The sequence below is a fragment of the Typopeltis vanoorti genome, chromosome 3 (genome assembly GCF_054136105.1).
Source record: "Typopeltis vanoorti isolate ZY-2024b chromosome 3, IOZ_Tvanoo_1.0, whole genome shotgun sequence".
NCBI lineage: Eukaryota > Metazoa > Arthropoda > Arachnida > Uropygi > Thelyphonidae > Typopeltis > Typopeltis vanoorti.
Genome location: NC_143551.1, coordinates 165,199,630 through 165,226,379, shown reverse-complemented (window position 1 = coordinate 165,226,379; position 26,750 = coordinate 165,199,630). Strand labels below are relative to the sequence as shown.

Below are 26,750 nucleotides of genomic sequence, written 5' to 3'. Positions count from 1 at the left end.
TTTTATATATGGGTACTATTAGAGCTCAACTCCAATCATCGGGAATTCGTCCCTCTGTCCAGGCTTTCTGAACTATGCAGTGCAGCCACTGTAAGACTTTTATACCACCATACTTCAGCATTTCTGGTCGAATATCATCTACTCCTGCTGCCTTTCCACATTTCAAGCCTTCAATGGCTTTTTCTACTTCAAGTATGGATATGTATTCCTGACTGCATGCTTGGTCAGTGTTTTTTACCACTGTGCTGTCATCACTGCTTGTTTCATTTAGAGTTTTTCGAAGTAATTACTCTATACTTCAAGGATATCTTTTTCTCCTGTTTTCATGTCACCTTTATCATCTCTAACTCCTTTTACGTCCGCGCGGTTAGCCTAGTGGCTATGCGCTTCGCAACCATATGCCTGGGGAAGGAGTGTCCTAGGTTCGATTCCCGTCGGTGACGTGAGGAGCTGAAGGATCTTCCTCAGCCATAGCCAAGTTAGCCAGTCTTGGGCGTGGACAGCAGGGTTTTTTCCCCAGTTTATTCTAGGGTTTTTCATTCCGCAAAGCAGGCAAACTGGCTTTGAGAACTCAACACTACAGGCCATAGGATACACCGGGGCATAAGACTGACCACCTTATCCTGTAAACGGAGTGAGGTCCGATGATCAATGGACCCTCGACACCGCATGGTAAAAGAGGGTATAAGGATGATGAACTCCTTTTACAGCACTCTTTTCTCCATTTTTAAGCTTCTTCAACAACCTCTAGAATATCTTACCACCTTCTTGATATTTATTTTCTGTATTCTTGCCAAAGTCCTCCCGTGACTTTTGTTTAGCTAGTTTTACACAGTGTTTCGCTTTCTTACATTTGTCTCTGTATTCTCTAAGAGCACAAGGTGACTTATTTGACAGGAACTTTTGATATGCTTTCTTCTTTTCCTTCACTGCCTCTTTAACTTCCTGTGTCCACTATGGAGTTCTGATTTTTCTATCCTTGTAGACAACCTCACCACATGCCTCTCTGGCTGAATCAATCAGGGTTTTCTTCAAGGCTTGCCACTAAATCTCCAAGATTTGGTTCCTGTTCTCAAACTCTTTCATTTTTTCTTGAATAATCTTTGTGTATTTTAGTCTACAGTTCACATCTGAGAGCTGCTTAACTTTTATTCTCTTTAAAACTTTCTTACATATTATTCTTTTCAATATGAAATTCAGTTGTATCGTGCTCAATACTAAATAGTGATTGCTTCCAATTTCAAATCCTCTGTACACTCTGGTGTCCTGCACCAGGGAGAAAACATCACTATCAACAATAACATAGTCAATGAGACTTTCCTTATTCCTTGCCTCTTCTCTCCATGTGAATTTGTGCACATTTTTATGTTGGAACATGGTGTTAGTAATAACCAGTCCATGTCCTGAGCAGAAATCCAACAAGTATTTGCCATTATTATTAGCTCTGCTCTTTTCTCCAAATTTTTCAAAAATATTTTTGTGTCTGACAATCATTTCCTACTCTGCTACTTAGAGCCCCAGCAAGGACCAACTTTTCCTTTTTCATTGTGTCAGATGCATTCTCTAAATCCTCAAAAAATTCCTCCACTTCTACTGTAGTAGAACCTTCTGTGGGACCAAATAAGTCTCATTGTCCAGTTCCCTATTCTCATATTTGTCCACATTACTCTACTTGAGACTGCCTGCCATTCAAGAAGATTAGCCTCGTATTTGTGTTGAATACTATGGCTACTCCTTCTTTTCCTTGATTGTCATTGCCTGAATATAACATTTTGTATTTATTGCTCAGAAAGATTTCACCAGTTTTGGTCTTTTTTCAGTCACCCCTATTGTGTCGATCTGGTACTTATCTAATTCCTCAACTAGCTCAATTTCTTTGCCATTCAGGCTTCTTACGTTGATAGTACCGATCTTTAACTCTGGTGATGTTGAGTTGGGGTGTGCTTTCAGATTTGTTCCAGTAGCTGACTTTTCGATGTTCGCCCTGGTTCCCCGGTGAAAATAATGGGGTCCTTGTTTAACTGGGCAACGCCACAACCAGTGTGAAATTTTGTTATGTTGTACCATTATTTTCTGTATTGGTTTAAATCAATAAGAATACAGTTGGTCGGCTAAATCCCAAATTGCCAAATCTTCGTTCATTCAGTATCCCGGTAGATACCCAACAGGGTGCACCACACAAAGGTGAGGATTGGACATTAGGTCAGAAGCACTGGTCGGTTCTCTGCATTCCTTTAAAGGCTATGTGAAGGTCTCCCCTCAGTTATACAGCTTTGACCCTTAAGCATGCCGCTTCAGAATTACAATGAACAAAATTAACAGTCAAAGAATTTTAGATCTGATGGAGATAATTAATTTGAGGCCATCTAGTGTGTGTGTGTGTGTGTGTGTGTGTGTGTGTGTGTGTGAGAGAGAGAGAAGAGATACAAATAGGACAAAATACGTTGTTGATAGGGGAAATCCGCAGGAAGATGTAAATTCCATGTATCGGCAGATTAGCCAATGAGTGTAAGCCAAACAATTATTATGGGAGATTAACTATAGGGATGTAGATTGGACGGAGTAAAGGGGGCAGAGCAAGATGGAAATTGGATTTATATATTTGCTAAGGGATAATTACATGAAACATGTTATAGAGAGGTCAAGGGGTTTGAGGGTGTTGCATCTGATAATAGCATCAGAAGATGCATCCATAACCAAGGTAGACACTCTCCCTCCAATTGGGAAGAGTGACATGCTGTCTTGTTCTGGGTAGTTGCCAAACATGTGGAGTTCTCTGTCAAGAAGAAGGTTTATGCTTGACTAAGGTAGTGATTATTAGAGACTCAGGAGTCTACTTGGAACAGTGCCATGGCTTGAGAAGCTACAAGGGAAGAATGTCATTAATGCATGGCAAGTGGTCAGAGATTTCTTGAAGGTAGCAGTATCACTCTGCATACCAAATGTCAAGAGGATATTGTTACGTCATTGCTTTTTCCTATTTTCTAACCTTTATTGTCTTGTTCTGGGTAGTTGCCAAACATGTGGAGTTCTCTGTCAAGAAGAAGGATTATGCTTGACTAAGGTAGTGATTATTAGAGACTCAGGAGTCTACTTGGAACAGTGCCATGGCTTGAGAAGCTACAAGGGAAGAATGTCATTAATGCATGGCAAGTGGTCAGAGATTTCTTGAAGGTAGCAGTATCACTCTGCATACCAAATGTCAAGAGGATATTGTTACGTCATTGCTTTTTCCTATTTTCTAACCTTTATTATCTCTATAATCGCTATTATCTATTCTGCACTTGAACCTAAGAAATTTCTTTCTAGGGTTGTTTCCTTTTCGGATACTGGCAAATTTATATTTTAAAGCTGCGCCAGCCAGTATCCTATAATAGAATAGACTCTTACTCAGGGAGAACTTTCCTAGAACTTTAGGCATATACACATTAATAAACACTTTGTTACGGTCATATAGATTTCAGTTAGTAGTCATGACCTGTAATCTATCTTTAAATACTTTCTATTCCCTCCCGTCTAGGTTCAATTTTATAAGTGGTAATTTGATCTCATAATCAGGCATAATTAATAAAACATATTCATTGGGATTTCAAGACATACACAACTATTTTGTATCATATATTCAATGATCTCAAATTCATACAAGTAAATTCATGCTAAGAAAATCAGTACATACTAAGTTAATTCAAATCATCTTAAGTTAGTTCAGGAAATGCTAAACAAAACTATATAAGGAAAATGAAACACATTAATACATAAACTATAATCCTTTTCCACAAATTACTCATTAGTTACACATTATATATTCTGGTGACATTCAATTAAATGCTTTTTGCAATATCAGCTTCACTTATCAAATTCAGTCACACTCATATATGTAATCACTTCCTGACAATTTTGTTTAACGGAAGCTAGCCACCAAATAATAATTCTCACTAATGTTCTCTAGTAAATTGTCCACATTCTTCTATTACACACAATTTTCTTTCTTTTAACACAACTGAGACATATAATAAAATTCTCTACTTTACCGACTCTTTTCTGGATATCAGGTCGCTTCCACATGTAGGTCTGATTACCTTCTGATTAGACTAGCGTTGGGGCTACGCTGTCCTTGAACTGCTACTGGACATGCATGTGTCTGTTACCGCGTCTAAGCAAACTTTCTCCATTCCTTCCGATGGGACATTCAGCGAGGGCTCGATTCTGCAGAGGCCGATATCTCGCGATTAGCTCTGCGTGGAATCTCAAGCATCTCCAGGAAAAGGCCTGCTGTCCGACATTGCTGCACCGATGCACGTGTCTCTCGAACCACCAGTCAAAGGATCCACAAGAAGAAAAGCCAGAAAAAAGTCCTGTAAAATGTCACGCATCGCCTTATATTCCCACTTTGTGCGCCCTCTTTTTCGCTACGTATTTTCTGCATGACCCTCTTTGTTCATGCCCCCAAGTTGATCCTTTACTCTCCTTTTGCTCTTGGAGTGCTGTTTTTGTGGAAAGTGTGCTAACATCACCTTCCGTGTATGCCATTGCCTCCGGCCCTACGCTCAACTTGTATGGCTCACATGCGACCTTTGGACTGCTACTTACAACTTGTATGGCTCACATGCGACCTTTGGACTGCTACTTACAACTTGTCTAGTGATTTACAACATACTAGATACCTTAATGAAACTAATAATTTTTATATACAAATTCTCTATTCTGACACAAATTCTCTATTTTGATTTCTAGTTAGACAGCAATAAATTACATATAAGGAATACATATTCTCACATATAGCAAACAATTTTCTTTATTTTTTTGCTAGAGTTCAGATATCTCCTTAAGTTGTTAGATTGAACATGTTAAATCCTGAATGAATAATTTCCTTTCAAAAGTTCTCCATTCAGGATCTAACAATATACTAAATTGGAATTAAGTGGATGAGTAGGGATATAAAACAAGAACTGCAAAAAAAAAAAAAAAACATTGTGGAGGAAATATAATGAAAATAGTGATCAGCATACTCGTGAGCAGTACAAAATGCAAGCAAGAAGGATGACTAGATTTGTAAGCAAGGCCAAATCAGATTATGAAAGAATATTAGCTAAACAGGCCAAAGTAAACTCAAAAGAGTTTTTGTTATGTAGCAAGTAAGAGGGAAAATGACTGCTAGGAAGGTGACTGAGCCAAAAGAAATTGAGTTGCTGAGTGATCATTTTGCAAAGGTATCATCCAGGTGGAGATTTTACAGTTGCTGAAGTTAGAGATGCATATCAAAATTGAGGTAGATGAACAGGCATATAGCACACTATATTATCAGCCTGTAGAAACCGATTTTGAATGACATTTTTTCCAAAATTTCCTATATTAGATTTCTTATTTTGAAAACAAAGTTTTAAAAACATTCTTTAGCAAAATGACTAGGTTTATTACATCTAAAACATCTTTGAACATATCTCTTTTGAGATGTTTTATTCCTTTCAACACCATTAGATTTGCAAGAGAAAGATTGATCATCTGTAGGAGGATTCTTGGATATTGTTAAATCAGATATTATCTTAAGCAGAAGTGCTTATCCCTTAACTATTGGTCTCTGCTGTCTCTCTATTTCTTCACTGAGAATGTTTTTAGTTCCTCTATTTTTTTTCCAATCATGTGATTTTACTTTGGACTCACATTCTGGAACATCTTTAATAAAATTAACAGAAATTTAATTGGACTGTTTCTTTTTCTTAGTATCTTGTTAATTTTTGAAACTTCCTCTCTCTCATCTTATCTGCAGCCACTGTGTTAGGAGAATGAGTTTCATTATACTGAAAAAAGTTTACCTGTTTCTTGTTTGTGGAATGAAATACAGTAAAACCCTTTTTTTACACTTTTCAGGAGATTGATGGAAAAAAATGCAAATAGCAGGAAATGTAAAAAAACATCAAAAAAAGGCTAAAAGATGACTTACTGCTAGTATGCAAGTCTACATACTAGATTACAAAATTTAATAACTGAAAATAAATGAATTTACAATGTACTTACATTTATCTATTTAAAAAAAATCTTTAATTGTTGATTGTTTTTGCTTTTCGTTTTTTTTTTTTTTTTTTTTTTTTTTTTTGACTTAGCGCCAGATTGCTTTGCATTGAGTTCAATGCTTGACCTTTTTTTTTACTATCGTGTTCAAAGTGGACACAGAGAGTCCAAGATCTTATGCTAAATGCACACGTGTTCCGGCATGCCAATTTACACGTCGTGGAATTGCCATATTTTCTTCTACCGAAAACATTTTCTGTCTTTTTTCTCCATGTTACTAACATGGATAATTCACCACCGCAACTTGAAAGCAACTTTCACATGCTAAATTACATTGCAGAAATTCTACAATATCAATTCGTACTGTGATTGAAAAATCACGGTATCGCTCATCACTACAGTACTGCTGCATGCGCACAAGTCACCATGATGGTGGAAACGAAACTACAGCCAAAAGGAATGCCACCTGAGAACAGAAATGCGCAGATTTCCGCTGAAATAGATTCAAAAATCGGTATTGCTACCAAGAAAAAAAAAACGCATATCACGGGAAATAACATCCACATCAAGTTGTTAATGGCGGGAAAACAATACATTGTGAGAATAGGCCTTAAGACGGGACCAACAGAAAATGACGTAAATGGCAGGAAAACATAAATTGCAAGAACGTAAAAACGTGGTTTTACTGTATATCTCTGTCTCTCCTCCTTTTCCCTAACAAGCTGAAAACATTGTTGAAGATTTTTAACATTTTTCTTGTTTCTTTCAAATTATCTTTAAGGTCATGCCTTAAACTGAATAAAAATCATTCTAAAGAGGATCTCTCTTCAGATGAAACATTAAATTTATGAGAAATGCTCCAAAGTCTGTGGTAATACTCTGAAACAGACTCCCTATTACCTTGAATGCACTGATGAATTTTCCAAATGTTAGACCCTAATTCTCCCACATTTAAAAATTCAGATATTAGCAAACTTTTAAAAGTTGCATAACTGTCAGTGTCTCAATAAAGAGGATGTGTTTATAAACATTTTGGCTTTACCCAGTAATTTATTACGAAGTATAATTAACAAATGGAAATCTGACCATTTTCCTAAATCTCTATTTTTCTGCATATCTAAAAAAAAATGTTTCTATGCTATCACTTGAGAATGAAGGAATTACAAAGGTTGGATTAACTTAAAAAATTCCTCATCCTTAACTGAAGAAACTTTACTACTAGAATTACCATCTCCTGTAGCCATTTCACTTGAGTCAGAATTAAGCTTTCTGGAGTCTAAAATAAAGCTAAGTCACAACCAATCCTCTAAGTTGACTGTGCCATTTGTTATGAGATTGTTTATTTTATTTCATCTCTGTAAAGAGATATTTTTATACTCCTTGTTTATTAATTACACAAGTGTACAATGACTTTTAACTGTTTCTTTTAGAATCTGGAAAATTATTGACTCAAGACCAAATAAAAAAAAAAAAAATTAAAAACATTTAGTTGAAAGTAAAACAATATATACACATTAAATAAAATTACATAAATAACTACAGAATAACTGGATCCAAGGCTCAAAATAAATATACCTTTAGAGATTTTCTTATCAAAAAAATAAAAATAAACAAAATCATTCTTTGATTCATTCTATTATTGGATTGTTTGACATATATTTAATCACGTCTACTAGACTAACACCTTTTTTTCACAACATTAAAATTGTTCATCAGAGTCAGTTCCTTTGTTAGGCCCTTTCTGGAAATATAAAATTTTCTTCTAATTTTTTTTTACCAGAGAAAGAAGTTTCTTATACTAAACTACTCAGAGTAGAGCTCTTCATGTTAAGCCACTTTACAGTTTCAAATTTCACCAAATACTTTTTCCATAGTAATCCGATGTCCTTAAAACAGAAGATGAAACTTTCCATTCAGTGTTTCCTCGAACATTCAATTAGAACATCGGTTCCGAACCGGTGGTACACGTACCCCTGGGGGAACATGCTGAGCCGTTCATGGGTACATGAAAAATAATCAGTAATGGCAGAAAAACAAGTAAAGTAAACAAAATGCAAAATGTAAAGTTTGAATCACTGCTAATGGAGACACTTCAAAACTAGCTCACATTAGCGAATGATAATTAGTGAGGGGGGGGGTGATGGCTATGAACCCCTCCCCCAAATCACTCTTTTACCAATCATTATGCATAGTTCATGGGTCACTTTTGTCACCCATCCTTCTTTCTAGAACAATCACGTGTTACTAAGAAATGACCTTTGTGATAACGAACCTTCCACTGACTTCCATTTGTGATGTTTCTAGAACTTCTCCAAAAATATAAATATATTCATAGCCAGATTGTTCGATCAGTTAGTTATTGAATGAGTATAAGTAAGTGCGTTGTCTTTAATTGTTTTTTCAAGTAGTTTTTTTTATTTAATGTTTAATGTAGTTTCAGTTATTGTCAGTGATTTTTAAGCGTGTCATGGATCAGTGTTGAAAACAGGAACGGTTAAAAAACCAAAACTTGATGTGGATTATAACCAGTCGTTAAGTACTACTCAATACATGTCTGCATCTATGAGTACACCCACGCTGGGAGATATTAAAAAGGCGCGTGCCTCAGGTACTACACAGAAGAAAAGGAAATACTGTGAAGAGTATATATTTATAAAATAAAAAAAAAAAAAAAAAAAAAAGGTGTCAGTATTTAAAAACAGCTATTTTAAAAGCAAGGGATACAATTTATAGAAATGGGTTTAAAAGGGGTACACAAGTGGAAAAAGGTTGGGAATCACTGAATTAGAATAAAAAATCTCCGGTCTGTGTTCTTAAACTTCCATTAGCGCGCTCTTGTTTTTCTTGTTACTCTGATACCGAACTCTCTCTCAGCTGTTGATCACCAAACAATCTCCTCAGCAAGCATGTAAATGGCAAGCAAGAAACTAAGTATAATGGCTGACATGTCTCCATTACCATAATGAGAATGTCTTTTCAAAACACAACACTTAATCATTTTAAATTACAATAAAAAGAAATTGAAAGTAACGTAATTATCAGAATCTAGTAAGTACATCAATTTCAAATGTTTTATATTTCATTTTGAAAACAATATCAATAATGGACACATTGCAAGTGCCAATGTACAAGGGTAGTCTGAAAAGTTCTCAGCCTTGACCATAGTTGGCAAGATTTTTTTTCCCCCTAACTTGGTACATTTGTCATAAGCATCCATGTGAAATTGCAAGTCATTCTATCAAGTAGTTTGTTTTATACAGCTGTCTGAAGCAAAAGTGTTGTCTGTATCCCTTGAAATGGGTAAAATTGAGTATCGTGTGGTTATAAAATTTTTCTTTGTAAAAGAAGATTTAATGAAAAGAAATTCATTCAAAGTACATAAAAGTTCATGGGCACTCTTCCCCTTCATTTTTGACAATTAAGAAATGGGCTGCCGAGTTTAAACCTAGCCGTACCAGCCTTGAAGATGATCAATGTGAAAGGTGTCCAAAAAGTGTAACAACACCAGAAATCATTGATCAAGTGCACAACATGGTATTGGATGACCAGTGAGTCAAAGCACATGAAATTGCTGAGACTATAGGCATTTCAAAAGAATGTGAAAGCTGTAGAGGGGTATTTTGTAGATCTTACTGAGAACCACTACAGGGACGGGATAATGGCACTGGAGCATCGCTGGAATAAATGTATTAGTCTTAAGGGAGATTATGTTGAAAAATAAAAATTTTGAAATTATAAATTCGTTTTTTCATTGTTGACCACCCTCGTACATGTTATGCAACCAAAACTAATAATATACTGACATAGAAATAATTCTAAAAGATTCATAATTATAAATTATGATTATTTTTACACCACCTGAGATTAGTTCTGCTTACACATTCCTAAATGCTGAACTTGTTGCTGCTCATAAATGCTCATAAAACTCATTGATATGGTGTCGAGGCTAGCTGGTGAACGGACGTGCTACCGGAGAGCTCCTGAGAGATTTGTGTTTTTTGTTGATTTATTGGTGTTTTGGATTCAATTTAATGGACTTAAGTGTGTAATTTTGGTATATTATTGGAGCTTTATTAGCGTGGTTAGTGTACTAAAGTGTTTTATAACATAATCTATGTCAGGAAGTCGCCGCTAGATGAATTCGTAATGTGTAGTGTTCGTGCAAGCTCCAGATAAGATAAGTATCATTTTCAGTTATCGATACAAATTACTTAATATTGTGTAGTTTTGTTTTGTTTGCCCTGCGTATTTTAGTGCATCTATTTTTGGTGTGTTATAACGTATAATTTAACAAAACACGTTGCAAATAAATATGGCACCTGTGCGAAGGAAAATGGCGGCCAGTAATGAAGATTCGCCATTGTTATCAAAGAACGGTAGCATAAAAGAAATGAGTCAGTGTACTAGCTGTGAAATGTACGCTTTGCGGAGTGTGGTTAGATGATAATAAAGGATTGAATGTGTGTAGAAAATGTAGGGAGAATGAGGAATTGAAGTGTATTTCGGATCGTGAGTGTGATATTTTTGTCAACCTTCAGAATGAAGGAAATAGGGATATGACAAGAAACGGCAAGGTTGTACATGAAAATTGTGAGAGTGAGAATGTAGAAAGTGTGAATGATAGTATAAATGGTTTCTCAGAAAACAAAAAAGATGAGATAGATGCATTGAGTGAGATCGCGTTGTTGAATAGTGCGATAGAAAGAGCAAAACAGCAGTTAGAGTGCATGAACAAAAGTAGACTGAATGAACCAACCAATAATAAAAGGTATGACAGGAAAAATAGACGTATGAATGTGAACATGAACAAAATGAAGGATAGAGTGCTGTATGGAGACTCGTTAGTACGAGGTGTGTTAGTAGAGGATTTGACAAAATCGTACCAACCTGGTGCGACCATAAAGGACGTAACTGCGTCTATTAGAGAGCAAAAGGAAAGGGTGAAAGAAAGGATTGTTGTGGCAGGTACGAATGATTTGAAAGGAGATAAAATGGAAATGATAGAAGACCTGAATGAATTGTTTGAGGTAGCAAAAGAAAAGAGTGAGAGAGTTAGAATGATTAGTCTTTTGCCACGGTATGACAGTGAAATGTTTAAAAGGAGGGCTATAATTGCGAATGACTTTATGCGTAGATTATGTATGACGAGTGGTGTGGAATTTGTGGATGTGTGGAGTGAGTTTGATGGGCGAAAGGATCTGTATAAGATGGATGGCTTGCATTTGAATGGTTACGGTGTAAGAAGACTTGAGAAAGTGTTGCTGAATGTAGTGGATGTGCAAATTCAGGGAAACTAGATTTGTTAGGGGGGGGGGGGGTAGAGATACAGTCCTTATGGAGGCAGTTGAATGTAAGAATGAATATAATATGCCAGAGCAAATAAGGACAACAAATCTGAGTGGGATAGTTAATATAAGGCATCAAGGTAGGGTTGGGGCTAATGGGGGTCTTAAATTCATGTACACTAATACTAGGAGTATTAGGAACAAGAAGGAAGAGTTTTTGGCTATAGTTGGCACTTCCAGACCACAGGTTATAGGTATTAGTGAAACATGGCTGACTGTAGATGAAATAACTAGTGGGATTGAATGTGATGGGTATAGTGTGTTCAGGAATGACAGAGAGAATAAAATGGGGGAAGGAGTATTGTTGATGATAGCTGATGAGCTCCAGCCAAGGAGAATAGAAGTTGAATTGCAGGATAGAGAAAAGAGCACATTTGAGGCCATTTGGTGTGAGATTGTGGCTAGCAGAACTAAATATACAATTGGGTGCTGCTATAGACCAGGTGATGGAAAGGATGGTGGTGACAGTATTCACAAGCAAATAGAAGAAATGGGTGGAAGGAGGGTGATTATTATGGGAGATTTCAACTATGGTCTCATTGATTGGAGTGAGGAGAGGACACACGGGAGGAAGGAACTGGATTTTATGCGGTTATTAAGGGATAACTATCTGCAACAGCATGTAATGGAAAATACTAGGGGTCAGAGAGTGCTTGACCTAGTAATTACATCTGAGGATTTGGCTGTAACAAATATGACCACATTGCCACCAATCGGTGAGAGTGATCATAGGGTCTTAACTTGGGAGGTGGCTAAAGGTGTAGAATTTTCAATTAAGACAGGGTACATGTGGAATTATCGGGCTGGAAAGTATGACAAGCTTAGGAGTTTGATTGGTTCAGTGCCATGGCATGTACAACTGCAAGGACTAGAAGTTGATAGTGCATGGGAGGTAGTTAAGAAGTGCTTGCATGAAGCAATGGCTGACTGTATACCTAGAGTCCGAATAATAAATCAAGTATGGGTTAAATGGATGAATAACACCATTAAGCTTGAGTTGCAAAAAAAGAAACAACTATGGAGGGAATTTAAGGAGAAGGGTGACCGGCAGGCACATGAACGGTATAAAGCGCAGGCCAGAAGGGTGACGAATATGGTAAGAAAAGCAAAAAAGGATTACGAAAGAACATTGGCCATGCAGGCTAAAGAGAATCCTAAACAGTTTGTTAGATATGTGGCAAGTAAAAGGAAAAATGTACATGGCAGATTGATTTTAAAGAATGCCGATGGTAGGGAGGTAACTGAATCAGTTGAGATAGTTGAGTTACTGAGTGAGCACTTTGCAAAAGCATATCATCCAGGTGGTGACATTGCAGAAACGAATAAACCAGTAGATTATACGGGAATTGTGGTTAATGAAGTGGAGGTGAGTAGTCTATTGCATAACCTCAATGTCAATACATCTGTGGGATTGGATGGTATACCAGCTTGTGTTGTACGAGAAGCAGCTAAAGAATTGTCAGTACCCTTGACCATTTTGTTTAATTTGAGTCTCGGGTCTGGGTTAGTCCCGAGCGGGTGGAAAGAGGGGGAAAATAGTTGTTCCACTGCATAAAGGTGGTTCCAAGACTGCTGTTGTAAATTACCGACCGATTAGCATATCAGGAATCATTGTCAAGGTCTTAGAGAAATTAGTCAAGAAAAGAATCCAGGATTGGATAGATGAAAATGGGATATTGTATGGGGGACAACATGGTTTTGTGAAGGGTAGATCATGCCTCAGTAACTTGCTCACGTTTTATAACACAGTGACGGCTGAACTGGATAGGGGTAATGGGTTTACAGTGATACTACTGGACCTTGCAAAGGCCTTTGATAGGATACCACATGGAACCCTAATCAGTAAACTTGGAGCAGATGGGTATAGATATAGGGTTGGTGAGATGGATAAGAGGGTGGTTGAAGGAGAGATATCAAAGAGTGGTTTATTCAGGAGTGGAGTCTAAAAGACGTCTTGTGACTAGTGGAGTGCCACAGGGCTGTGTTCTTGGACCACTGCTTTTCAATTTGTTCATCAATGATATTGGAAAGGATCTGAGAGGAAGTGTTCACTTGTTTGCTGATGATGCAAAGTTGGGTAGAGCAATTGTGAGTGCACAAGATGTCAAAATTTTACAGGATGATTTGGATAGTTTGAAGGACTGGGCTAGGAAAAATGGATGTCAATTTAATGTGGCAAAGTGTAAGGTTATGCACTTTGGGGTGAAAAGAATAGCAGCAGTGTATCGCATTGGTGGAATCATACTCCAGGAGATTGATGAGGCCAGGGATTTGGGAGTGTTGGTGGATAGGGAGTTGAAGTTTAGGGGGCACATTGCAAAAGTAACTAAAACAGCTCACCAAATCACTTGTCTTCTGAAAAATACTTTAACATGCAGAGACGAACAAGTTGTTGTTCCTCTGTATCGAGCCTTGATAAGACCCCATCTGGACTTCTGTGCCCAGCTATGGGCACCAGGGTTTCTTCGTGATGGGGAGGAAGTGGAGAGGGTCGAGAGACGAGTGACCAAGATGGTAGCAGGTCTGTGGAATGAACCTTATGAGAATAGGTTGAAGATTTGTGGGTTGCAGAAATTGGACGATAGGCGAAGGAGGGGTGATATGATTGAGACATTCAAATTACTGAAGGGTTTTTATAAGATTGATCCAGAAGATATTTTTGAAAATATGACTGGTGGTGGGAGGACTAGGGGCCATGCATGGAAGCTGGGCAAGAGCGTGGTTGACAAGGGTATTAGAGCTAGGTTCTTTACTTGGAGAGTGGTAAATGAGTGGAATAAGCTTCCAGAGTCTGTTGTGGGTGCTACGACCGTGAATGAGTTCAAGGCAAGGTATGATAGATACTGTGTGAATGTTGAATAGTTGTTCTTGACATGATGTTAGGGCCTCCCTCGATGAGTCTGTCGACTCCTTGGAGTTTCCCGGAACAATAATAATAATAACAATAATAATAAATTGTGTAACATGTAAAAAAAACAGAAACATGTAATTAAATTTAATTTAACAACTTACATTTAAATCAAGTATTTTATATTGTTCTTCCAGTAGTAAAATGATTTAACAAATATAGTAATTCAATACATATATAACTATTGCCTTGAAAAAATGCAGAGTTTATTTGATTTCTGTCAAAAAGTGTGCAACCTGTGACTCTGCCACTCATCATATATCAGCCCTCGTATAGAATGAAATTGGCAATGCCTGCTATAGAAGAAGTAAAATATTTCAGCTATTTATGCCAGTTTTTTGTGAAGGTGGCAGGTTAAATCTGGAAATGGACAACAGAATAAGCAAATCTGGTATGGTGAGTAGCCAGCTGAATAAATTTATATGGAATAAGAGAGAAATTAGCTAGAAAGTAGATCTGGGTAGTGGCCCTTCCCTTAATGCATAGCAGTATACATCTCCACAAGGAAATGTGCTATGCATTATGGGTGATACCGAGACAAGGAGTGATGAGAACTTAGTCCACCTTTGCTCAGTTTCCTGGTATTGCACTACCTTACCTCAGTCCTGAAGATATTTTCAGGTGCAAACTTTGTTTGCTTACACTTGGATAAAGGATTAAACTAAATTTATTATAGAAATTAGCTAAAACACCAAACTAGCAGTATACAAAATAGTGTTTAAACCAGTTTTAAGTTATGGATCTGAGAGTTGGGTTAGAAATAAAGCACTTGAATAAAGAATAGATACCATATATATGAGAGTTCTAAGAAAAATTAGAGGAGTGAACAGATGGCACCAATGGCAGAATCATATTAAAAATGAGATATTAGAAAGTAACTTGAGATTATTAGCATTCAAGAATGTGTCAGCAGAGCTAATCAAAGGTGGTATTGCCTTTTAAATAGAATGGGTAAAGAAAGGTTAGCAAAAGAGATATTTGATGCCAAGATGACAGGAAACAGACTCAGAGGAAGACCAAGGTCTAAGTGGATTGATTCAGTCACAAGTGCCTTAGAAGCACAAAATGTTGGATATGACAATATTAGAATACTCCCAAGTAATAGATTGATTTGAAAGAAAGTTGATGATAGGAGATTAATAATAATATAAACTTATTGCTGTCAATAGTATAACCTGAACACCCTTTAGGACTACATATCAGGAAATTCATCTCACTTTACTGTCTCGTTACTTTTCATAACACTTAATTTCCAGGAAAGATTTTATCTTTTTGGGTCTATCATCTAATAGCTTTCCGGTGCATCATGACATCCATATCATATTCCGCCTTCAAAAATCTATTTCCTTTCTGTTCAAAACACTGTTTTTTATTAGGTATAGTTTCTGGGAAAATTCCCATGCTACTCCTCTTAAACACTATTATTATAATTACGGCTATTATAGCCTGTTTTTGTTTAGGAGTGTCCCTTATTTTAAATAAGGGATGTTTCAATCAATGTCCACCGCCACTACCTAATTTCCGAATGTTGGACGATCCAGAACTTACAAATTAACCCACGCCTCTGGCCATTTAGCAACAACAAATGCCCTTTTTTTTTTGCAGATTCAACTTGCAGTCTTGACATAGCCCTACACTCATTCCGAAAATGTTCCGATGATTGTCAGTCAACTGAAATGGTCCGCACCCCGTTAATGCTCTCCCCCTGCTCCAGTTTCCCCATAAGGAAACTGGAGCAGGGGAGAGCGTTTCCCTTCTCTCCTCCCCCCAAAAGTGACCTTAAACACAATAATATATATATTATTATTAATACAAAACCCGGGTTTCCAAATTTATTTTTCCTACGTCAAAACAACCTCCTCATGCTCCCTTCACCTCCCTCGTTATAAACAACCTTCAGCAGGATCATGAAATTGGAAGACATCCTAGTATCAAAACAAGGTATGTACAAAATTTTTCTACCTCTTTTATTCCACTATAATTGCCTTCTATACTCACCCATAATGCCCTAAAATATATATACCCCTTTTTTGAGTAATAATAGCCAATGTATTTAAAATAAGGGACACTCCTAAACAAAAACAGGCTATAATAGCCGTGATTATAATAATAGTGTTTAAGAGGAGTAGTATGAATTTTCCCAGAAACTATACCTAATTTATATTGTGGTTTGTAACCATAAAACCCTTCAACCATTAGCTCTCTACTCAATACCCCCCTTCTTCCCCCTGCATCACACAAAATACACTTTAATAATAAGATCGTTTTAGCACATGCTCCAAACACTAGGCTATGTCATGGGCTCATGTCATACATTCAACAAATGTATAACCCTCACAAAAGTAACCTACCAGAGAATCATCCTCACATACACCGTGCAAAAAATACACATAACATTCCTCAAGAATTGCCTACATCACAACATCATGCCAAACCTTGCTACAGTACGTGGTAACCGCTCCATTCCTGAGAATAAAAAAATTTGCTACCGGGCATCATGCACACTCATAAAACATGCCATACATGAGAGATTCAGAAAGAAAAATCAAGCTTATTCATACATACAAACAATACAAAACATAGATTGAAAACCTTAATGACCCCAAAAGAATGGGCACTTTTCTCTGAAAGTACCCATACACACACACATCAACTACTATGTGCTGTTAATTGAAGCTCAACATGCAAAAAAATGGTATACCTTAACAGGCACCAAATACGTACTGTTCCCAATCCTTCAGACACCACCGCCTCACGACCCACACATGACAACTCCATCAAAAATCTGTCACCACATTCTCACACCCGACGAAATCACCATCCTAAACAAAGGACTTAACTTCTCTATATCCCCTAAATATGTACCGAAAAAAGACATCATTATTGAAGTCCAAGCGAAACTTGAAAATGACCCAAACAGAGATACAATATTCCAAAAAATAAACAGCATTATAAATAGCAAAATAATAGCAAAACCCAACATTACTCCCAACTTTCATCATCATCATCATCAAATTCCTGCCATGTACCCTCAAGGGGTGTACAGGATATGACAGTACTACATGAAAAATTACATCATTACTAACTTCCTATCTACAATTTTCCTCCAAATCAGTCTGTTACTTGTCAAAACTCCAACATTATCAGATCTTATATTTCTATCGTCTAAGACACTTTGTACCGTATCAATCCACCTATATCTTGGTCTTCCTCTGGGTCGTTTTCCTGCCAACCTGTCAGAGAACACTTGTTTTGCTAATCTTTCCTCTCCCATTCTATTTAAGTGACCATACCATCTGAGATTAGCTCTGCTAACGCATTCCTGGATGCTGACAATGTCAAGTTCTTTCCTAATATCCTCATTTTTAATATGATATTGCCATTGATGCCATCTGTTCATGCCTCTAATCTTTCTCAGGACTCTCATATCTGCGGTCTCTAGTCTTTGGTCAAGTGTTTTACTTCTGACCCAGCTCTCAGATCCATAAGTTAAAATTGGTTTGAACACTGTCTTGTATACAGCTAATTTAGTGTTCCGACTAATTTCTTTCTTATTCCATATGAATTTATTCAATTGACTTCCCGCCATACCAACTTTGCTGATTCTGTTGTCTATTTCTATATTTAGTTTACCATCTTCAGTAAAAATTGTGCCTAAGTAGCTGAAATGTTTTACTTGTTCCACAGGTTCTCCATTCACAACACAGTTGACATTTTCAATGATTCTGCCTATTTTCATTGTCTTTGTCTTTTTATTGCTGACCTTCATACCATATCTATTACAACAGCTATTCAATTTAGTCAGAGAATCTTGCAGACTTGTAGCGGATTTATTTAGAAGTATAACATCATCTGCATAAAGCAAAGAGCTGACATTAACATCTCCAATTTTGATATCAGGTTTAATACCACATTCCTTAATAATGTGATCCATATAGATAATGAATAACAGAGGGGATAATGTACATCCTTGTCTCATACCAGATTTAACATTAAACCATCTTCCTGTACTTCCTTCAATTCTAACTGCTGACTCACAACTCAAATAAAGACTAAGTATTGCTTGATATTATGCCCCATTGACACCATATAACTGCAGTGTATTGAATAGCTTCTTTCTTGGCATCTTGTCATATGCCTTTTCCATATCGACAAAACTTAAATACAGATCTTTGTTATATTCCCATGCTTTCTCGACTATTTGCCGAAAAGTGAAGATCTGATCCTGACAGCCTCTATTTGGCCTGAATCCAGCTTGTTCTTCACCAAGCTTTTCTTCCACAATTCTTCTCAACCTTTTCTCAAGTATACTTGCATAGATCTTGCCAGGAACACTCAGTAGGGAAATACCTCTGTAATTCTCACATTCAGTTTTATTTCCCTTTTTATATATGGGTACTATGAGAGCTCTACTCCAATCATCGGGAATTCGTCCCTTTGTACAGGCTTTCTGAACTATGCAGTGCAGCCACTGTAAGACTCTTATACCACCATACTTCAGCATTTCTGGTCGAATATCATCTACTCCTGCTGCCTTTCCACATTTCAAGCCTTTGATGGCTTTTTCTACTTCAAGTATGGATATGTATTCCTGACTGCATGCCTGGTCAGTGTTTTTTATCACTGTGCTGTCATCACTGCTTGTTTCATTTAGCAGTTTTTCAAAGTAATTACTCCATACTTCAAGGATATCTTTTTCTCCTGTTTTCATTTCACCTTTATCATCTCTAATTCCTTTTACAGCACTCTTTCCTCCATTCCTAAGCTTCTTCAACAACCTCCAGAATATTTTGCCACCTTCTTGATATTTATTTTCTATATTCTTGCCAAAGTCCTCCCATGACTTTTGTTCTAGTTTTACACACTATTTAGCTTTCTTACATTTGTCTTTGTATTCTGTAAGAGTAAAAGCTGACTTATTTGCCAGGAACTTTTGATATGCTTTCTTCTTTTCCTTCACTGCCTCTTTAACTTCCTGTGTCCACCAGGGAGTTCTGATTTTTTTATCCTTGCACACAACCTCACCACATGCCTCTCTGGCAGAATCAATCAATGTTTCCTTCAGAGTTTGCCACTGAATCTCCAAGGTTTGATTCCTGTTCTCAAACTCTTTCATTTTCTTTTCAATAATATTTCTGTATTTTAGTCTACAGTTCACATCTGAGAGCTGCTCAACTTTTATTCTCTTTAAAACTTTCTTACATGTTATTCTTTTCAATACGAAATTCAATTTTATCCTGCTCAAGACTAAATAGTGATCACTTCCAATTTCAAATCCTCTGTACACTCTGGTGTCCTGCACCAGGGAGAAAACATCACTATCAACAATAACATAGTTAATGAGACTTTTCTTATTCCTAGCCTCTTCTCTCCATGTGAATTTGTGCACATTTTTATGTTGGAACATGGTGTTAGTAATAACCAGACCATGTCCTGAGCAGAAATCCAACAGATATTTGCCATTATTATTAGCTTTGCTCTTTTCTCCAAATTTTCCCAAAATATTTTTGTCTCACAATCATTTCCTACTCTGCTATTTAGATCCCCAACAAGGACCAACTTTTCCTTTTTCATTGTGTCAGTTGCTTTTTCTAAAGCCTCAAAAAATTCCTCCACTTCTACCTTAGTAGAACCTTCTGTATGACTATAGGCACAAATAAGTTTCATTGTCCAGTTCCCCATTCTCATATTTGCCCACATTACTCTACTTGAGACTGACTGCCATTCAAGAAGATTAGCCTCGTATTTTGTGTTGAATACTATGGCTACTCCTTCTTTTCCTTGATTGTCATTGCCTGAATATAACATTTTGTATTTATTGCTCAGAAAGATCTCACCAGTTTTGGTCTTTTTTGTTTCAGTCACCCCTATTATGTCGATCTGGTACTTATCTAATTCCTCAGCTAGCTCCATTTCTTTGCCATTCAGGCTTCTTACGTTGATAGTACCGATCTTTAACTCTGGTGATGTTGAGTTGGGGTTTGTTTTCAGATTTGTTCCAGTAGCTGACTTTTCGCTGTTCACCCTGGTTCCCTGGCGAAAACAATGGGGGCCTTGTTTAACCGGGCGACGCCCCATCCAGCATGAAATTTTGTCATGTTGTACCATCATTTTTTATTTTGGTTTAACCAATAAGAATACAATTTGGTCGGCTAAATCCCAAATTGCCAGTCCATCCTTGTTCGTTCAGTATCAAAGTAGATACCCAACAGGGTGCACCACGAGAAGGTGAGGATTGGACATTAGGTCAGAAACCCTGGTCGCTTCTCCGCATTCCTTTAAATCTATGTGGAGGTCTCCTCTCAGTTATACAGCTTTGACCCTTAAGCACCCCTTGACCCTTAAGCACCCCAACTTAAGCTCCCAACTTACAATGAGCCCTATTATCTTTAGGAAAAAACCCAGATATCATGATCACAAAAGCTGACAAAGGAGATATTATAGTCATCATCAAAAAAACCGATTACCACAACAAAATAACGGCCGTCTTAAACGACCAACACACCTACCAAAAAATCCACAATGATCCTACCCCTGACCTCATAAAACAAATCAACAGCACCCTACACACCTTAAAAAGTCAAAACAAAATAGATAAAACCACAATGAGACACACAACCCCCCTGCACTACACGCACCCCCTATATGTTTGGGAACATCAAAACTCACAAAGACTGTTATCCGATACGACCCATAGTCTCCTACAAGAACACCACCACAGCTCCTTTATCAAAATTTGTTGCCAAACTCATCAAACCACTACTAACAACGTCTATCTGTATGATCAAAAATACTGACGACCTATTCCTGAAAATAACACTACCCCATCCCAAGATGACATCCTCACCTCGCTAGATGCAACTTCATTATACACCAACACACAGAGGACCACACACACACACACACACACACACACACACACACACACACACAAAATTAACACCAAATGAACATCATTAACTTGATCAAACTCACAATATCTGCCAACTTCTTTAAGTTCAACAACTCTTTATATATTCAAATTTTTGTTCTCCCAGTGGGCCAAAACATCAGTGGACAACTAGCAGAATTATTCCTGGCACACATAGAATCACTTCTACTCCCCCCCCCCCTGGCATCACCTTTTATGGTAGATATGTAGACGATATTCTATGCATTGGTAAACCCTCACACATCACCGCCTTACAAACATCCCTCAATGATTATAGCAACAGACTACAATTCACCATGGAAACAGAACAGAACAAATCCATCAATTTCTTAAACCTGACATTAATCAGAAGCAGTAGCAAAATAGCTACGAAGATATTCCACAAACCCACGCATATCGGAAACTACCTCCATTTCAATTCATACCACCCATATTCCGTTAAAAAATCAGTCATCCTATCACAATTTATCAATGCTTACAGATTCTCAACCAACAGTAATTATCTTAACATAGAATTAAAGTATTTAACACAGGTTTTCAAAAATTGCAACTATCCTACACATCTAATAAGTTACGCGAACAGTATGGCAAAATCCCGTCATAACAATAATACAACCAAATCAGACTTCCCTACACGTATGGTCCTCAAATTGCCATACATCCAAAACACATACAAAGCCTACAAATACATCTTCAAACACACGGACTATAAACTAGTATTCACCACGAACCAAAAATTAGCAACTCTCCTAAAACCCACTAAATCTCTCACACGCAAAGAAATATTCGAACACCACAACATAGTCTACAAATTTCCTTATCAAAAAGACTGTGACATCACCAATATTCCCACGATATTCCCATTCCGGAATATCTGAACACAAAAAACATTGCAACATCAAAAAGAAAAATAAAACAGAGTACAAGAAAGACAGAAATTGCAGTTCACACCCTTGAACTGAAACATATCCCCCAAATTGACAAGGCCATAATCATAGACAAACAAGACAATGAAATAATGCTTAGAATATTCGAAACTATTGCCATAAAATGCGATGAAAATTTAATCAACGTCCACCGCCCCTACCTGATTTCCGAATGTTGGGTGATCCAGAACTTACAAATTAAGCCACGCCTCCGGCCATTTAGCAACAACAAATGCCCTTATTTGGCAGATTCAACTTGCAGTCTTGACATAGCCCTACACTCATTCCGAAAATGTTCCGATGATGGTCATTCGACCGAAACGGTCAGCACTCCATTAACACCCTCCCCTGTCCCGGTTTCCCCATAAGTAAACCCTTCCCCTTCTCTCCCACCCCCCAAAAGCGTCCTTAAACACAATAATATATATATATATATACAGGGTGTTCGGGATAAATTTGACAGTTTCGTAAGGAAAAAGAAAATCTTCTTTGTATCTATTAAATTTAATGAATTGACAAAAAAACATTACAGGCAGAGTTAATTACAATACTATCAACAAGATTTACTCAAATTAACCACCATTAGCATCGATCACAGCTTCAATTCTGCTTCGGAACCTCGAACAAGCTGATGCTACAGTCTCCCTGGGTAGGGCCGCAAAAACTGTTTTAATTTTATCCATTAACTGGGCTTTTGTATTACTGGAAGTGCGATTGGTGTCTTTTTCAACTGCGCCCCATACAAAATAATCCATGGGGTTAAGGTCTGGGGAGTTTGGAGGCCAAACATTTGGACTGGTGAAGTCGTAGAAATTTTCAGACAACCATTTTTGACTTTTCCCAGAGGTGTGGCAAGGGGCCGAATCCTGCTGCCATACATACGGCCTACCATTGGCTACCCTTGTTATCCAGGGCTTGACTACAGTTAGCAACTCCACGAACAAAGCCCGAATTCCAATGCCAGGGTTCTTCAACACCTGTTCCTGCAGATTTGCGAGGAATTCTGCTGTACGAACGCAATCAGATCGTCTGCTAGGGATCTTTCTTCTTGCTACATCCTCGTAGTCACCATTGCAAGTCTCTAGTTCATGCCTGATTGTTTTTACTGTATTCAGGGAGCATTGGGCAGCAGTCGTAATATCCTTATTTTGATGGCGGGCACGAATCATCATGATACAAGTTATTCTCTTCCATGATTCAGGTGGGTTCCAGCTATCCATCCTTTCTGACATCTTGTATATGAATGAAGAAGGGTCCAAACTTTTAAATGAAGAGAAGTGTGTGTTAATACATGTAACTTACGGAAAAATATAATTAATTATAAATATGTCAAATTTATCCCGAACACCCTGTATATATATATTATTAATACAAAACCCGGGTTTCCAAATGTATTTTTCCCCGCGTCAAACCCCCCCCCCCATGCTCCCTTCTCCCCCTCGTTATAAACAACCTTCAACAGCATCATGAAATTGGAAGACATCCTAGTATCAAAACAAGCTATGTACAAAATTTTTCCACCTCTTTTATTCTGCTATAATTGCCTTCTATACTCACCCATAATGCCCTAAAATATATATACCCCTTTTTTGAGTAATAATAGCCAATGTATTTAAAATAAAGGACACTCCTAAACAAAAACAGGCTATAATTGCCATAATTATAATAATACTGTTTTTCATCTTTTAAATTTTTATTGCTAGATAAATTCCCAAATTTGTCTACTTCCTTAGAAGCTGTTACATATAGAGTGATGCGTCGGACCTCCAATGCATCACTCTATAAATGTTGCCATTTGACTTTTTTTTTTTCTTGAAGCTTTTCTTTAGAATATTCATGGTCACTACTCAACCAAACTGATTACCATCATATTCATTCGCTTTCTTCTGGATACAGAAAAACACCTGCTAGATGTTACCATCTATATAATTTACCATCCAGCTTCTCATTCATTCCATCTATGTATGCTTTTTAAAATAGTATTTCTCCAAGGGACTAAAGACCTAGCTTTTCTTAAACATTTGGCCACAAACGAAAGACTTCTTCAAAATCTATAGCTGTTTCAAAATCTTTTACTGTTTCTATAGATTTTCATCCTTAAGGAGTCTATATATATTACATAATAGAAAAAATTAAGAATCAATCATAGGAAGGAATGCAGAAAACTTTTGAAAGAATGCCATAGCATATTTAAAATGTTCGCATTTATCATTACATTCAATAGCTAATGATAAGACCAATCATCAACAGTGTTAATAATTCTGAGAAGTGAAGTAATTTATGTAGCTCTGAATAACAAAACTTTCTGATAAAGAAGATAGTAAACAATACTTTGAACAAAATCCAATCTGTAGTACATGAGAAGTTATACGTACACAATATTGCAGACCATAGTAGAACATGAAACAAAAACAAGCATGCTTCAAAGAAGGCAATATGAAGACAGTTTAATGTCTTGTGAGATTTAGTGGTCAGTGCTTTAACCATGACCTGTGGAGGTTCACACTGAATAGGGTGAATTCATGGTTGGTTCATAGGGATTGAAATTGTTTAGTCATGGATCAGCTATTTGAAGGTGAGCCATTAAATAGTATGAACATATTTTGTGAAAGCAATCAGGCAATCAATTTCATATGTTATGAAAACATATGAAAATATTAAAAGGTGAGTGTAGCAATGATGGAGGAGGATGTGTAAGATGTCTATTATATTTGCAAGGTCTAAATATCTCTTTAGAATTTCATTTCTTAAATTGTATTGTGTTCATTTCAGATCTTGTCCATCGTATTCATTTACGAGGATCCTTTTTAGTTACTAAAGCAGCATGGCCCTATTTTAAGAAACAGCAGTATGGAAGGTGAGTCTAAGGAAAATTTGAGTTTTGTATAAAACTATTTGTTCAGTAGAACCAAACACAAGAAATTAATATGTAGATATTTTGATCTGAATCTAACAGATCATATCAATGCATAAGCAATTTAAAAGGTGAAGTAACAACACTGGATTGTTATTCCCTTCTAGTGATGCTAGCCATCTACTAGATACATGTAACAGATGGTAATGAAATAAGCAAAATAAAATAATAAAAATAATTTTTAATTTATTTAAAATTTAATTAAAATTTTTAATTAAAATTTTTGAAAATATAGAAGGATAAGTACTTTCTGTTTATCAGGATGACTCGCACATTTTTCAATGAGTAGTCATTTTAATTTCAGTTTAGGCAATATGAAAACATTTCTGCATTTTCGTTGAACAGTTGCTCTGAATTAAAACTACACTTATGTAATTAAGCTATTATCAGATCCATTGGACGTTGTAGTCAGTGTCTAATCTATGCTGAGTCAGGCCGAATTTTTCAGGCATTATTTTGATAATGAAATACTTGTTCTTGCAGTCAGAATAGTTTATTTTTTTTTTTATTATTTTACTTCTTAATTACCAGCTGTCATGGTGCTTCCAGGACATGCCTGAAAAATGCATTGGAATGGAATGATAATCCATTGTTTTTGCTTTGCCTTTTGAATTGCTTGTGAATTGATGGTGAGATGTTAAATTAAAATAGAAATATTTGCTTTATTCAGTTATTAATTTCTTGCATATATATTTGTTATTCTTTTATCGTGTCACAGGTACTATTAAAACTTCTAAATCTTTGTTATTGCATCTGGTCGCTAAATGATATCATCTCTACAGTCCTGATGGCATGAAATACAAAATTGATATCCACTCTCTCTTTCTAAAATGGTATTTCTAGCATAGTCTCACAAATTTATTCATAGTGCTACTGTGCTTAAAAGCTTTTCAGTTTCATGAGCAAGGATTGTTTAAAAAAGAATCCAAATATCCTAAAGCATTATTTTTTTTTTTCTTCCTGTTTTAACATAAAATGTAAATACAATTGGAATTCTCCACTCAAGGGAACAACATTGTTTTCTTCAGTGAAAATTGTGTTTTAACATAATACTTACAAAGTTGTTTGCTGTTTTTACAAGACATGTTTCTTTCTTGAAAGATTTATTATTTTGCATTTAATTTTCATATGCACATAACCTTCTCTGCACATTATTTACATGATTACATTTCAGTTAAAAAAATTTTTTTTTTCTTTTGACATTCTACTGTTGTGTGTACTTTCATGCAGAAGCTGATCCAGTTGATCGAGAGGTTAGCATCCTCACTCCCCAACAAAATTGGCTGCAGGTTTCAGCCCTACTGTGCTTATGATTGTGTTGAGATGGAAATGAATTTCATCACCTAGTGCAGGACTGCTGCTCTGCTTATTGAAGCCTTTAAGGGACTTTTAAAAGTTCTATGTTAGGTCTCTAGCAAGGGGTTTCTGGATTCTGTAAAAAAAAAAAAAAAAAAAAAAAAAAAAAAAAAAAAAAAAAATAGACACACACAGTACTAATGTAATATAAGTTTACAGCCTATCATAGGTGGGAGTCTCATATGAAAGGTTGTAAACATATCCAGAGCATTTTATAGTGTTATCAGAACCCCAGATGAATGAAGAATGATCTGTATATTATAATTTAGTGCCATAGAAATATTATAGAGGTGCTGTAATTTGTGTTGTAGAGTTCAACAAACAGATGAAAGCAGATTGCAGCATACTGTCATCAACAAAA

At 36.6% G+C, this 26,750-nt stretch overlaps 1 protein-coding gene across 2 annotated transcripts in view; it reads left to right on the top strand.

Annotated features, from left to right (window-relative positions):
* The window catches only part of Mfe2 (peroxisomal Multifunctional enzyme type 2), a 668,623-nt gene that overhangs the window by 76,745 nt on the left and 565,128 nt on the right, over window positions 1-26,750 (top strand). For both annotated transcript variants that reach the window (XM_090390952.1, XM_090390951.1), the window contains exon 6: window positions 24,892-24,976. In XM_090390952.1, coding sequence (XP_090247078.1) covers window positions 24,892-24,976 — 85 coding nt within the window. The remainder of the gene's footprint in view (window positions 1-24,891; window positions 24,977-26,750) is intronic.